Raw genomic sequence first — 14363 nt, 5'->3', positions numbered from 1 at the left:
AGCTTCTGACAACATGGTACATAAGTTATATGAAATCATTTAAGTAAAATAATAATAATAATCAAATATATGATAAATTTCTATAAAACTAGTTGAAAATTAAAATATTCATAATTTTTTTGTTGATGAAAGATCTATTTATGTTTCTAATGTTAATTCTACATCTCAGTTTCATCATAATTATGACTCATCAGTCTACTTTATCTCTTACTCTACTAGCTTAAAGATGTTGATGCAATGATGAAGATATTAATGTTACTAAAAAAGTGCATATAGATGATTTGAAGGAAGAATACTCAAGGTAGAAGTACTACTGATTTTGATATTGAAACTTATTGATATGTATGTCTTGATTTTTAAATGTTATTCTTTCTTTTTTTCTTTATTTAATACTTTATTTTTTATTACATGAATTAAAATTAGTATTTAAAATAATCATCTATTTACTATTACTACAAATCACTTCATAAGGTCATGATAATCCTTTATATAGGCCATCACTTATATTTTTAAAAGAAGAAAAATAAAAGCTTACCATTAGGCCTCCTAGGTTGATGAACATTATCATTACTCAAATGATGTTGATTGGTACATTTCCATACCCCTAAGTTGACATTCTCTTCCTTCTATCCTACACATACCACTTCTTTTAATCATTCCACATGCCAAGACCAAATGTGTACAACTTAGTAAATAATTTTGATCTTATAACTATCAATAAAACACACGCATACATTATTGCACGTATTAAACAATATATTTTGATAGGTTTATTTTGATCGTGAATTAAACTACATATTTGTATGCACAGATGACATACATTATTGCACGTATTAAACAGTATATTTTGATAGGTTTATTTTGATCGTTGTTGACCTCACTTTTGGTTGAGGTCTAGAAGTACATAATCAGATCATAACTTTCCTAACATAGTTCTGTAAATACAATTACATATCTAACAACTAAAGGTTGATATTTACACTAAATGGTGTTTGCAATTTTAAAATAATTAGTATATTAGTAGTTTTTTATGCAATATTAAAGATTTAGCTATTATAAATACAAATATAAATATTTATGGGTTGGATATGTAAATATATAAGAACTCAGTGGTATATAGAAATCGGGCATTCTACCTTTCTTTCTTTTTTTCTGGTAGCTCTAATTAGTGCCCAGGAAGTTGTCTTGAGCTGAGGAATGAAGGAATGGCTGCGATTTTGCGGCAGAAGATGGGAAACATTAATGGCGAAGTGTGCCGGAAGGAGAGGGTTGTGGTGGCTGTAAAGGCTTCCAAGGAAGTGCCACGAGCCGCGCTGCTGTGGGCTGTTACCCATCTTGTTCAGCCTGGTGATCGAATAACTTTGCTTCTCGTGGTCTCACCGCACAGCTCAGGTGTTTTCTTTAATATAATTTGTTTTCGGCATTTGATTGATTCGATTTTTGTTAAGTTTCATGCAATTTTTAGGTTTCATACGACTTTGCTTCTTGTGATCGAATAACTATTATGCGTATTTATAGCTTAAGAAAATAGAGTGCGGATGGTTTGAAGAGGTTAAGCAATTTTCATTGTGGCCGGGAGTTCGTAGGGATTAATTAATGGAAATGGGCTGCGTTTGATGCAGGAGGAAGACGGCATACATTAACACCTCTGTAAATCCTATTGTGATTACAGCTGCATGAGCTGGGTTTAGGTCCCTTTTTCTTTTTAATCTCAAACAAATCAAAACAAATAAAAATTATGGTTTTGTGCGTCAAACTCCCCCCAAAAATAGTTCAGTTAACCTTGAAATTGATAATATTCTACATACAAGTAATCAGAAATGGCAGAAGGCGCAAGAAATACATCAGGAACATTGGAGGAATTCTCTAGCAAATTAAGCAAGACAGAGGAACGTTTCTCTTCTTTATTTGTGGTTATTACATAACTCTCAACGAAAGCGCCATTGATATGAACCCGCTTCTTGAATGTTGATAAACGCTGATTCGAGGGTGCCAACAACTCCTAAAACAAGAAAATAAGTAACATTGCCCAAAAGAGAGAACTAACTAGCAACTACATTTTTCATTTCATACTTGAATGTGCTCCAATAAGATCTATTTATAGAATACAAGAGATAGGATAGTACAACAATAATATCAATCTATTAACTAATTACAGTAATTAATCTAAACAAGATATTTAAGTAATATAGTATCCACAACATGCTTTCTTTGATAGTTCTACAGTCTTAACAAGCTCTCTATTGATGAAGTATTGCAGAAAGTTGCTTTCCTTCTTTAGTATATTTTTGTGCTCTGTGGAAAACCATAAAAAATTTTGTTTCTCATATGGAAAACTAATATATTTTTCATGTTTTTCTTCACAACCAGCTCAAATACTTCGGAATTTTCCCAGGTTTTCAAGAGAATGTTCAAGTGGATGCAAGAGGTCAAAGACTTCTGTTAATACTTCAAGCTTCAAATATGATTTAACAGGCTCATGTTCTCATATGATTTGTCAACTTCGCGGTATATGTGATACAAGCAAGGTTGGTCCATCAACCTGTTGCTAAATTACTCTTTTATGATTACTCTTTAATTTGTAACTTACGTGCCTTTATCTTTCATTTTCCTGTAGATGAAAATTAAAGTAAAAATCATTTCGGGATCACCTTGTGGAGCAGTTGTGGCTGAATCCAGGAGAGTGCAAGCAAACTGGGTAGTGTTGGACAAGTAATCATTATATATTGAGTAAAATTTTAAGCAGATTTTGCCGAACTTGTTTGTTTCATTAGGGCTTGTTTGGGATCACTTTTATTTTTTATTTGTGTTTTTATTTTTGCCTTTAGTTTAAAACATGTTTGATCAGTGTATTTTTTCTATGTTTTTATATTTTATTTTTAGAAGCAAATTAAATTGTTTTTAAAAACACTTAAACAACTTAAAAATTATTTTGAGCATTTTTTAAAACAACTAAATTTGTTATAACATATGAGACATGTTTTGTTTCAAATCAAAACATAAAACAAAACAAAAATAAAAAATGGAAGTGATTTCAAATGACCCTATAGAATTTAAGCTATCAGAACAATTTAGTATCTTTTGTGTTAGCGTAGTTTCTTGTTGACATAAGCTTTTTCTGTTTCTCGCATTCATTCATTCAGCAAAATCATTGCTGTACAGACAACTGAAGAGCGAGGAGAAGAAATGCATGAAGGAGCTTCACTGTAACATTGTAATTTTCAAGCATACCCAACCGAAGATTCTACGCCTTAATTTACTTCAGTCGCCTGAGAGAGAACCCCATGTGTTCAGGATACTTACTCCAGAATATAAAAACACTACTGAAGACCAAACGATGAATCCATCTAGCAGCCCTGAGTTATGGTCACATTTAACTAATACTGAATTAGGAACAACTTCTAAGTCGAGTTCCCCATTTCTTTTATCTGAGATAAAGGTGGACTCAAAGAAACGACTGAGTAGCTCTGAATCCTGCTGTAAATGCCGGAGTTGTTTGACAACATTGTGGTTTTATCCATGGATGGATCTGTGTCATGACACTGATGAAAGATTGATTAAGAAAGAACACTCACTGAAAGTTAAAAAAGAGGACTGCTACATGCAAAAGGACTTGGTGTCCAAGTTCAGCAAACTTGGCATAAAATCTGGAATGCATATAGAAGATATTAAGCTTGACAGGCATGTTAGAAAACCTATTGAACTGTCAGAAAATGCATCTTTAGGACCTCCTCCTTTATGTTCAATTTGTAAACACAAAACAACTGGATTTGGGAAGCCCCCCACATCATTTAGTTATGCTGAGTTAAGTCTTGCTACAGGAGGATTTTCTAGAGATAACTTTTTGGCTGAGGGTGGCTTTGGCGTTGTTTACAGAGGTGTTTTAGCTGATGGTCAGCTGGTTGCAATTAAGCAGAATAAACTTGCTGGTTCGCCAGGAGACGCTGAGTTCTGTTCAGAAGTGGAAGTTCTAAGCTGTGCGCAGCATCGTAATGTGGTGAAGTTAATTGGTTTCTGTAAGGAGGGTGAAAGAAGGCTACTGGTTTATGAATATGTATGCAATGGTTCTCTAAATTTTCATTTATATGGTAATATATACACTTTTTGACAATATTAGGTTGATTTCCTTAGGCTGTATGGAAGGAAACTCACTCATGCATGTTTAGACAGTAAGCACTATGTTTTGAAAATCTTAATGGGTTAGGCTGAGTATTTAAAATGTATTGATGGGTTTTTCTTTCAGCAACCTCTTTGATGCTTTTTATAGTAGTATTGATGAAGATGCCTTCTTTAGACTAGTTGAAGTACGTTATAAATTATATCTTTTGCCATTTATTTTATTCGATATCAGGGGTTCATATGTTAAAATTGTGAATTATTTTTAATTTTCAGTTAACCTTTTGACCAATATCTTGCTTAAGATTGATTCAGAAGTTGAATCTAAGAAAGATATAATTTACTAGAACTTCTTACTTGCAAGGAAGAATCTATATTTTATGTTAGTTGGATATTGATGAGAAGTACAAGTTTAGAATTTTCTTCTGCTAATCATACAACTTAAGAAATATACATTCTGCAAAAGAGAAACGCAGCTTCACCAGTCCTCATAGAAGCCATTCAGAATGACAAATGGGAATTGCTTTTAGCTCCATTGCTTTTCTCTAGGTTCGAACCAAAGAAGATTGGAATGGGCTGCCAGAAGAAAAATTGCTGTTGGTGCTGCTCGTGGATTGAGGTACCTTCATGAAGAGTGCAGAGTTGGTTGCATAATCCACCGAGACATGAGACCAAACAACATTCTAATCACACATGATTTTGAAGCACTGGTAACCTTACTATGAGATCCTTTTAAGCTCTGAAGAATATTTTTTTAGTTGCCTAACTTATCTTCTTGTTCTACCTATTATGCAACTAATGCTTGATGTCCCTAAGGTTGTTTTAGTCACAGTTGTAATAATGTTGTTGGTATTTTTGCAGGGATTTGAGTTTGATTTGGCCTTGTAATCGTAATATTCAAAAACCAAATCAGATGAATAAACTAGAAGGGAACCAAAAGCCTAGATTGAAAAGATTGGCATTGCTTGCCCTGCCAAATTATGAAAATTTTGCATATTGACAACACTATATGCACACTTGTTATTCTTTTAATGACTTAATATGAGTGGTGACTTTGGGGGACTACCTTGGATTCCATCTTTTTTCTCTCCTCTCTACACTATACCTTCTCTCTCAAATTCAAGGGATTTTTAAGATTTCTGACCTCTCCCTTTCTCCTCCAATATGGCCCCAAGATAGCCAAGACTAACTCTATTCTCCTCTCTTTCTATTGTGAAGTCTAATATGAAGTAGTGACCAAATTTATTATTAAAACTGAGATATCTTCATTCATCACTATAGTTGAGTGAAACAAATTGATAAACATTTTATTGTTTTCTTGCATGATTCTTCTCTAGATATATTGATTATTCCACATGCTTTAAAATCATTGGTGGCCTCTCACTGAAAGCCCAAGCGAGTTCATGACTTCACGTTACCATTGCGACCATCTGATGATGGGATCCTCTTCTATGGTACCAATTTACGAGAGATATATGATACATGATGGCGTTCAAATCATAGGCATGTAATATCACACAATTTTTATGTATTTATATGCTTCACACCTAAACTTTCATATTTACATGTATTGTTATGCAAAAATAATGTGAAAATGAAGAAATTCATACAACAATAATCAAACATAAATGATTTACATAGTTCAACGCTGAATTGATTTGTCTATGTCCACAAGGAGGGAGATTTCACTAGTACCGGATGGAGAGAGAAAAAAACTAGGGGTTACAACTTCAACACTTCTCACCACACATCTCTCATAAGCTCTAAGTCTCTTTTTTATAGATGAGGACTAGGACATACGGTAAATAAAACTAAAAGACTAAATTACCCTTAACTAAAAAAGTAATAAATACAACAATCTCCATCTCATCTTTTACTTTCAGATAAGTGAAAGATGATCAAATGAGCTTCAAACTCTAATTCAACTGCACTAAGATGGTTGCCTACCCCTCCCGAAGGAATCAAGCCTCGCGTAGTTATTCAAAATGTCATACTGGGCTATTAATCTTGAGCTTAGATATTCATCTAAGTTTTGTAGTAGGTAAAATTCTGAACTAGTAGTACCTTCATGATCATGTATGATGTCCGTTGGATTCTCCTTTATATCTATCTTCTTTAACAGAATATTGTCGTTATCAATCAAGTCTCGAACAAATTGGTACATCATATCATTGTGCTTAGTACATGTATGTTGAACTGAATTTGTGGTCAAGAATATCGAACTTTGATTGTCACAGAACACAGTCAGGACTCCTGATCAACTCCCAAGTCATCCATTAGGCTCTGTATTCATGCGTTTTTTTCACCGCCTCCGTGACTCCCATGTACTCAACCTCTATATTATACAAAGCAACAGTAGACTGATGAACCGATCTCCAATTGACTGAAGCTCCTGCCAACGTGAATAAATAACAATTTTTAGAGCTTTGCCTATCCATATCTCCTGCATAGTCTGAGTTAGTATATCCTACACACAAATCTATAATAGATGATTGTCTCTCAAACACCAAGCCAATATCAGTTGTACCCTTCAGATATCTCAAAATACTCTTCACAGTCTGTCAATATTTTCTTCATGAATCATGTATGAATCTTGCTCACAACATCTACTGCTTGTCAATATTTTCTTCATGGATCATGTATGAATCTTGCTCACAACATCTACTGCTTGTGCAATATCTGGTATAATACAAACCATGATCTACATCAGACTGCCCACTGCACTAGCATAAAGAACTGATCTAATATCTTTCTTTTCCTGATCAGCTTTAAGACACTGATATGAACTCAATTGAAAGTGAGACATAATGGATAAACTCGCCGCCTTGCTCAAGTCACCAATCCCAAACTTCTTCAACACCTTCCAAACATAAGCCTTATTGTGAAAGCTAAAATTTTTCAGTTGTTTTGCCCTTGAGAATCTTCGTGCTAAGAATTCTGCGAGTTTCACCAAACTTCTTCATTTTGAAATGTTTGGACAGTAGATTTTGTATTGCATCAACCTTACTCTGATAACAGATGCAATCAACATATAGAAGCAAATAAATGAACTCACTGTTGGCAACTTTCTTGAAATATGCACAATAAACATACTGACTCCTTGTGTACTCCCGTCCTCTCTTGAACTGATTAAATTTTTTATTTAACCGTCGTTGTGACTGCTTTAACCAATACAAAGGTTTTTCTATCTTGCATACTAAGTTTTTTATGCTCCATATCCAGACACCTGCAACTTGTAGATCTTATCTTGCAATTCTATGTGTAGGAATGAAATATTCATATCCAAACAGTACTACAAGTGCTAAGTGAACACGGATTGGGGAATGCTTGGCCACTGGGGAGACCAACTCATTTAATTAATCCCTTTATGTTGCACAAAATATTTTGCCACTAATCTTGCTTTGTACCATACATCAGCTTGATAAGATCCTTTTTTACATACACACATTTACAATTGACGACTTTCCTTCATAGAGGATGATTCACCAACCTCCAAGTACCATTCTTTCGAAGAAACTTCATCTCTTCATCCATTGCTACTCTCTAAAGATCACAGTTTGGGCTATTCACCGTTTCTTTGTAATGACAAGGAATTTCTGCCTCTGTGGCTGATAGTGCAAATGCAATGCGATCCCTTAACCAAGCTGGTTTTGTGCATTTTGGCGCCTGATCCTTCTCCCAGCAATAGATTCCTGAGGAAGAGTCTTATCCTCAACATCTTCTTCCACCTTCTTCTAAGCTCGATCAATGGATAACTCCTGAGCTGCAAATGAATCTGACATCTAAGTCGGAGTGAACAAACTTTGTGGAACAAATTAAGTTGCTTCAAACTTTAACTTCTGTTGCATATGTGTGGTCCCAGTAGAACTCTCCATCTGCTTTGAGTCACGATTTTTCAACAAGTTTACCTCATCGAATGTAACATCCTTGCTAATGCAACCTTCCTTTCTTTTTTATCATACAATTTGAAGCTTTTAACTTCATGCCTGAAGCCAATGAAGATTGCCTTATTTGCTTGTGGTTTCGGTTCATCATGTTGCACGTGGTAGTAAGCTGGGCATCCAAAATCTCTCATGTGCTTATATTCTCTAACAGGATGCCCTGACCGCATCTCTTTTGGGGTCTTCTTTCTAATAGATGCAGAAGTAAACGGTTCACCAAGTGATATGCATAGTCTATGGCCTGGACCCAATAGACTCTATTCAACCCAACATTGGATAGCACACACCAAACTTTCTCCACCAAAGTTCGGTTCATCCTCTCTGGCACCCTATTCTGTTGCGGTGAATTTTGAAAAGTCAAGCGGTGGTCTATCCCAACTCCCTGACACTCTTGCAAGAACGCTTTTGAAGTGTATTCGTCTCCATTATCTGATCTGATACACTAGATCTTTTTACCAATCTGAGTCTCAATCTGCTTCTTCCATGTTATAAAAATCTCCAACACATCGCTTTTGCGATTCATGTTATACACCAAAACATACCTGAAGTAATCATTAATAAAAGATACAAAGTATCACAATGATGTTGTCTTCGTCGTGCCTTAAACATCTGTGTGAACATATTCTAAAATATTTGTTATATCGTAGATGACAGTACCAAAAAATACTCGTGTCTTTTTGCTAAATATACAATGATTATAGAAATCAAGTCTCTCCAGCATGAGCTGGCCGCATATGCCACAACATAGTGGCGTCAGAAGAATCATCAGAAATCATTGCTCTACAACACTATTTTGAGGATAGTAAAGGTTGTGATGACGAACTCCTTTTATAAAAATTATTACTCCATGACATATTTTCAGAACCCTTACCTGAACTGACAACAAATTATTCTTGATATTTGGAACATGTTTAATATCTGTCAGCTTCCTCATAGTACCATTATGCATTCTAATTAAAATACTCTCTACATCAATCGTACGAAAAACTTGATCGTTGCCCATAGTCACTGCACTGTTATCCAGCTCACTGTACGTACAAAACCACTCTCTATGAAGACAAATGGGATTGGTAGCACTTGTGTCTAGAATCCAGCATGGATCATCTATAACCAAACTATGAGAAACTACAGATAATGATACATCTGAATCTGCCTCTTCACATCTTTTCATAATGAAATTGGCTTTCGCCTTAGATGCAATTTCATTTCTCTTCCCCTTTAGCTTCAGATAATCTTTTTTTCAACAATCAGACTCTAAAAAAAACACACACTAATTTTTTCCAAGACTACGTCCACAAGACTTGCCTTGCTTCTGAGAAGTGTCGTCGCTGTCACCTTTATTTGTCAAACTCTTCTTCTCAGATCTGCTAAGTTGGAGTGTAAGTGTCTCAACCGACTCTATATTTGCGGACTTCTTGTTCCTTCAATAAAATTCTTGATTCAACAACGCCTTAGTTACTTCGCCATAATTCAAGATCTCATTTTCACGAATGAGTGTCATCATGAAGTTTTTTTACTCATTTAGGAGCAAATTAAAAAAAAAAAGAGTGTATTATCTTCATCTTCAACTTCCTCATCCAAATTTAACAGATTTACTAACAGTTTTGTGAAATCATTCAATTGCTCATTAATAGTAACTCTTTATATTATTTGAAATATGTGGAGTCAACGTTTCATATGAAGACAGTTCTCCACACGCTTCGTGAGATATTGGTTCCCCAACGTCCTCCACAATTTCTCTACAGAAACAAAAATCTCCACACTATCCCATGTTTGATCTTCTGAGTCAAACAATTTTGGATCAAGCAACAGTCACTCCGGTTCATCTTCAACCAATCTCTCTGACATCTCTTCAGGACATTCCTCACTATCTAGAGTTTTCTCTAGATTCAAAGAACACAGCGCATCTATCACCTTTCATCGCCACATGTCAATGTTTCTTTCGTCGTCAACTTTTGTCACATCGATTTTGACGAGATCTGTAATTACCTGATTAATTGACTTTCTATTGTCATATGGACATTGATGAACTTAACATCGTGTGATATTTTATTGCTTCCATTGTTGAAATCTCTTTCCAAAAACAATTCCTCTGATAGAATATCTAGAAAAATAAATAAATAAGAAAAGGTTGGCCTAAAAAAAGAAATAAATTTTAAAAAATAAAAATTTTATTTTCTTTTTTGCCCTTTCCCAAATTTTTTTTCTTTTACCGAAATTACTTTCCAGAATTCATTTTTTTCTTTTTAAAACTTTTTTTTTTCTTTCGCTCGTTTCACGCAAAGCTCTTTTCCCGAAATTCTTCTATCCTGTTTTTAAAAAGTTTCCTTTTCTTAAAAAAAAAAAACTCCTTGTTCAAAGAATTCCTTTTATTTTTTCCTGATTCCGCGAAATTATCTTAACTGAAGCAGTTTTTCCTTTTTTTAAAAAAATTTTCTTTCCTTCCTTTCTGTTCCAACTTAGAAGTGATCTTCCAGTCGCTCCGTTCAGCTCGTCGGAACCATCAATCGTCGTTTGTTTGCCACCTGAGCCGCCGCAGGTCTGCCGCCGGAGCCGCCACCGAACTAAAACTCGCCAAATCTTCACCTCTAGCCACACGTCTACCTGCTCACCGGATCTACGCATCCAAGTTGCCGGCCAGACGCTGGTCTTCCCGAGCCTCCAAATCTATCGGCAAAGCATGTAGGATCACTTGGCACAATAAACGCCGGTAATACACGTCAAATTTGTTGTTGTCGAATCCGAACCACATTCTAAAACCCAAAACTCTTATACTAATTGTTATGCAAAAATAATGCATAAACGAAAAGAATTAACACAACAACAATCGAACACAAAAAATTTACATGGTTCGGTGTTAAATTGATTCGTTTACGTCCACAAGGAGGGAGATTCCACTAGTAAAGATTGGGGAAAAAGAAAAAGGCTAGGGGTTACAACTTCAACACTTCTCACCACACATCTCTCATAAGTCCGAAGTGTCTTTTTCATAGAAGAGTACAAGCGCATACAAGTAAAGCCACAATACAAAATTACACTTAATTAAAAAAAGTTATAAATGCAACATATATAGCACTTAAATCTTTACCATCACATAAAAAATTATATTATTACTAATTGTTTAAAAGTGAAATACATTTTTGATACATAGATTATAAAACTAAAGTTTTATAAATGTAAATATTAAACTTTAGGTATTAAATATGTAAATGCATTAGCATTGTATGGTATATATGCGACCTTCCCTCAATTTTATCCCTTATGTTTTGTTTGACATGCCAAGGATTCAAGAAATATTCATGAACTAGTTCCACCACCTCTTATATTTTTCAAAATCATATGTTTTTTCTATAAAACGCAACTACATGGTCGTTCAAGGGAAGAGTTCTATTGGCCGAAGGGAAGTGGATGCAACATAAAACTTGTATCGAAATTGTTCAAGCCATTGCAAAATTACTAGTATTTTTTATTAGTTTTTCAACATTATTTTGATTTTATTGTTTTTAATTATTAGGATATTTTTTTTCTTAGTTTACTGTTAGGCGATGATGATTTGTCTTACTCCCCAAAAAACATAGAAATAAAGAGAATTTTTTTACCCTTTTTTAAGAGATTTGGAAGCTAACAGGAGGTATTTGAAGGCAATAATTTGTTTTCTATCATGATAGATGTCATCTGTTTTAAAGTATTTCTACAAGAGTTGAAGACTTATCCATTAAGACCCACATTTTATTTTCGTAAGGTTGGAGATTTTGGCCTGGCAAGATGGAAGCCTGATGAAGGGCTTGGTGTCGAAACACAAGTTATTGGATCCTTTGGGTAACCCTGCAATGACATTACTGTTACTTCTTCATAACTTTACCTATAAATTAAAGAAAGATTTACATGCATACCACTCAATTCCTATGTCTTTACATATCTAGCACCCAAGCTTTATTTTTTACATATTCGCCACTTTACCTATGCATGAAAAGGTGTATTCACTTTTTAAAGGTTAAAATAGTGATATTTTTGATGTGATGTGAAAGATGTGGGTGATAGAATAGTAAAAAATCAAATTTTATGTGTTAGATATGTAAAGACATAACAGTTGGATGGTATGCACGTAAACCCCCCTTAGCTTAAAATAGTTCTAATTCAATAACTTGGTCATATCCAGGTATTTGGCACCAGAATACAGTAAGAATGTCCACATCACTGAAAAAGCTGATGTATATTCGTTTGGAGTGGTATTGCTGGAGCTCCTAACTGGAAGAAGAGCTATGGATATTAGAAGACCAAAGGGTCAGCATCGTCTCACTGCATGGGTTAGTACTAATATGGTCAAGTTAACATGAACACCACCCAATTCCTATGGATTTACATATCTAACACCTAAACTTTAGTTTTTCCCTTTCTACCACCCAAATCCTTAATTTAACAAAATACCACTATTTTACCATTTAAAAAGTGAAATACATCTTTTCATGCACAGGTGACATATATGTAAAAATTGAAGTTTAGGTGTATTGACTTATATGTAATAATTAAAGTGTTAAATATGTAAATACATAAGAATTGAGTATCTAAATTTTTCTTTTGTTTATTTTTATATAAAAAGGACAAAACTATAATGTAGCAGTGATACCCTACTATTAAATCCTAGCTTTTCTCTGCAAGAACAAGCTTCACTTGTTCAGATCATTTCTACAAAATTAAGAAAATAACTTTCGTTTTTTTATCCTATTTTTGAGGTCAGATTCGGCCATTATTGGATGAATGTGCCATTAAAGTTCTACTGGATCCAAATCTTAGAAACAACTACAATGAGAAAGAGGCAATCTGTATGCTGCGTGCTGCATCTCTATGCATCAATATAAATCCCGAAGCTAGGCCACTTATGTCTCAGGCAAGTACTCTGCAGATTTTAGGAAGTAAGCTACAAATTGCATGATAGAACATGTGAAAGGAAAATCTAAAACATATTTACGTAATTTTATCATGCAGGTACTAAGGATACTGGAGGGTGATTGTTTTATCGAACAGAGTGCTTAAACAGTTATTCATATAGGACAAAAAGTGTGACGGCATCATGGTAATTGTTGAGATTTGTAACTAATTTAGGGTTCTATTGATAAAAAAGAAATATAGAAGAAGCCTAGGGGTTTATTTATAAAACGTTATAATGTTCTTTATAAGCCCATATCATGAATGGATAGAGAAAGTTTTTTTGGAGCAATTATCTCTTTTGCAAAAATGTCATCTAATAGATGGATAAACTAAACAATAGTAAGAAAACCACATCTTGTGCAGGGCTTTATTAAAAAATATATATAGTTACCTAATTTGATGTAATATTTTCTAATTTTATGTTTGTAGTTTATGGAGTGTAAAATATGTAATTTTTATTAGGATGGTTTATCAATTGAGATATGTTCTATGATTGATATTCATTGTTAATTTAGCGTTCTAAATTAGAATTGCCCTCATTTTATTCTAAATATTGTTTTTACACATTCAATGAATAAATTTTGGTTGAGTGAATTCTTAGACCTGGATGATGTAGAGCTCTGCTCACTATCAACCGATAATGTTGCTTGTTATTTCCAGCCCTCGACATCGGTCGTCAACCAACATTGATGTTCATTTTCACCACCGCCAAAAACATTCATTGTGTAATGTCATGTTTTTCACTGCCATCATTCAATTTCATTCATCTGCCAATGTTGATATCTGCTTTTATCAGACTTTTGATGTCATTCATTGGTCATCATTCAACACACATCCATGATTGACATCCGACTATTATTTTCTTTGTTGGACATTCTTGTCTAATTACAAGAGAATGATTGAGTTGATTGTCACACAACTTCTGGTGTTTCTAATTAATCATTAACTAGCATTTACCAACAACGGACATTCTATGTCTGCCAACCGCAACCAATAGCATCCCATATCTGCCTTGTGATTGACTTGTCTCTTTCTTAATCAGGAGAATGACCACATTGACCATTGATGATTGCTTGCCTTGTGACATTTTTTATCTCCCATTTTTTGACACCTATAAATGATTGATATCCATCTGCCTCTAGCATTCAATTATATTAGCCACCAATGATTGTCAGCCATCAACATTCAACACTCTTTAGCCATTGACATTTGTCTCTTTGACAGTCATTGATGTCTAACAATTGTCATTCCAAACAATGGAACTTCACTCTTATAAGCATGCAACATATTGAGTCTCACATTTTTCATGTTGTCTAGGTCTCCACTGTATTATTATGATGTGTAATATGTATGACATGCTATTTAAGGCTTGTTTAA

At 34.3% G+C, this 14363-nt stretch overlaps 1 protein-coding gene across 2 annotated transcripts; it reads left to right on the top strand.

Moving 5' to 3' along the window:
* The first annotated feature begins 1146 nt into the window (after positions 1-1146).
* Positions 1147-13346, top strand: LOC110026974 (inactive protein kinase SELMODRAFT_444075-like). Of its 2 annotated transcripts, none has more exons than XM_020728218.1 (9): positions 1147-1392; positions 2371-2528; positions 2618-2712; positions 3163-4088; positions 4666-4826; positions 11800-11876; positions 12217-12364; positions 12796-12945; positions 13044-13346. In XM_020728218.1, exons 1-9 carry the CDS (start codon positions 1206-1208, stop codon positions 13089-13091), a joined length of 1950 nt encoding a protein of 649 aa, XP_020583877.1. In that variant the 5' UTR covers positions 1147-1205; the 3' UTR covers positions 13092-13346. The 2 variants fall into 2 exon arrangements, with proteins under 2 accessions (XP_020583877.1, XP_020583878.1); XM_020728219.1 differs by having other exon boundaries at positions 1323-1392; positions 2396-2528.
* Positions 13347-14363: the final 1017 nt, after the last annotated feature.

Source organism: Phalaenopsis equestris, unplaced genomic scaffold (genome assembly GCF_001263595.1).
Source record: "Phalaenopsis equestris unplaced genomic scaffold, ASM126359v1 Scaffold000410, whole genome shotgun sequence".
NCBI lineage: Eukaryota > Viridiplantae > Streptophyta > Magnoliopsida > Asparagales > Orchidaceae > Phalaenopsis > Phalaenopsis equestris.
The sequence above is the reverse complement of the archived record's forward strand: the minus strand, read 5'-3'. Positions and strand labels throughout refer to the sequence as shown.

Excerpts from the sequence above, each read along its gene's own strand:
- LOC110026974 (XM_020728218.1), top strand. The coding sequence starts at position 1,206 with ATGGCTGCGATTTTGCGGCAGAAGATGGGAAACATTAATGGCGAAGTG. Across the intron at positions 4,827-11,799 it reads CACATGATTTTGAAGCACTG|GTTGGAGATTTTGGCCTGGC; the intron begins GTAACCTTACTA and ends TATTTTCGTAAG. Across the intron at positions 11,877-12,216 it reads CAAGTTATTGGATCCTTTGG|GTATTTGGCACCAGAATACA; the intron begins GTAACCCTGCAA and ends GGTCATATCCAG.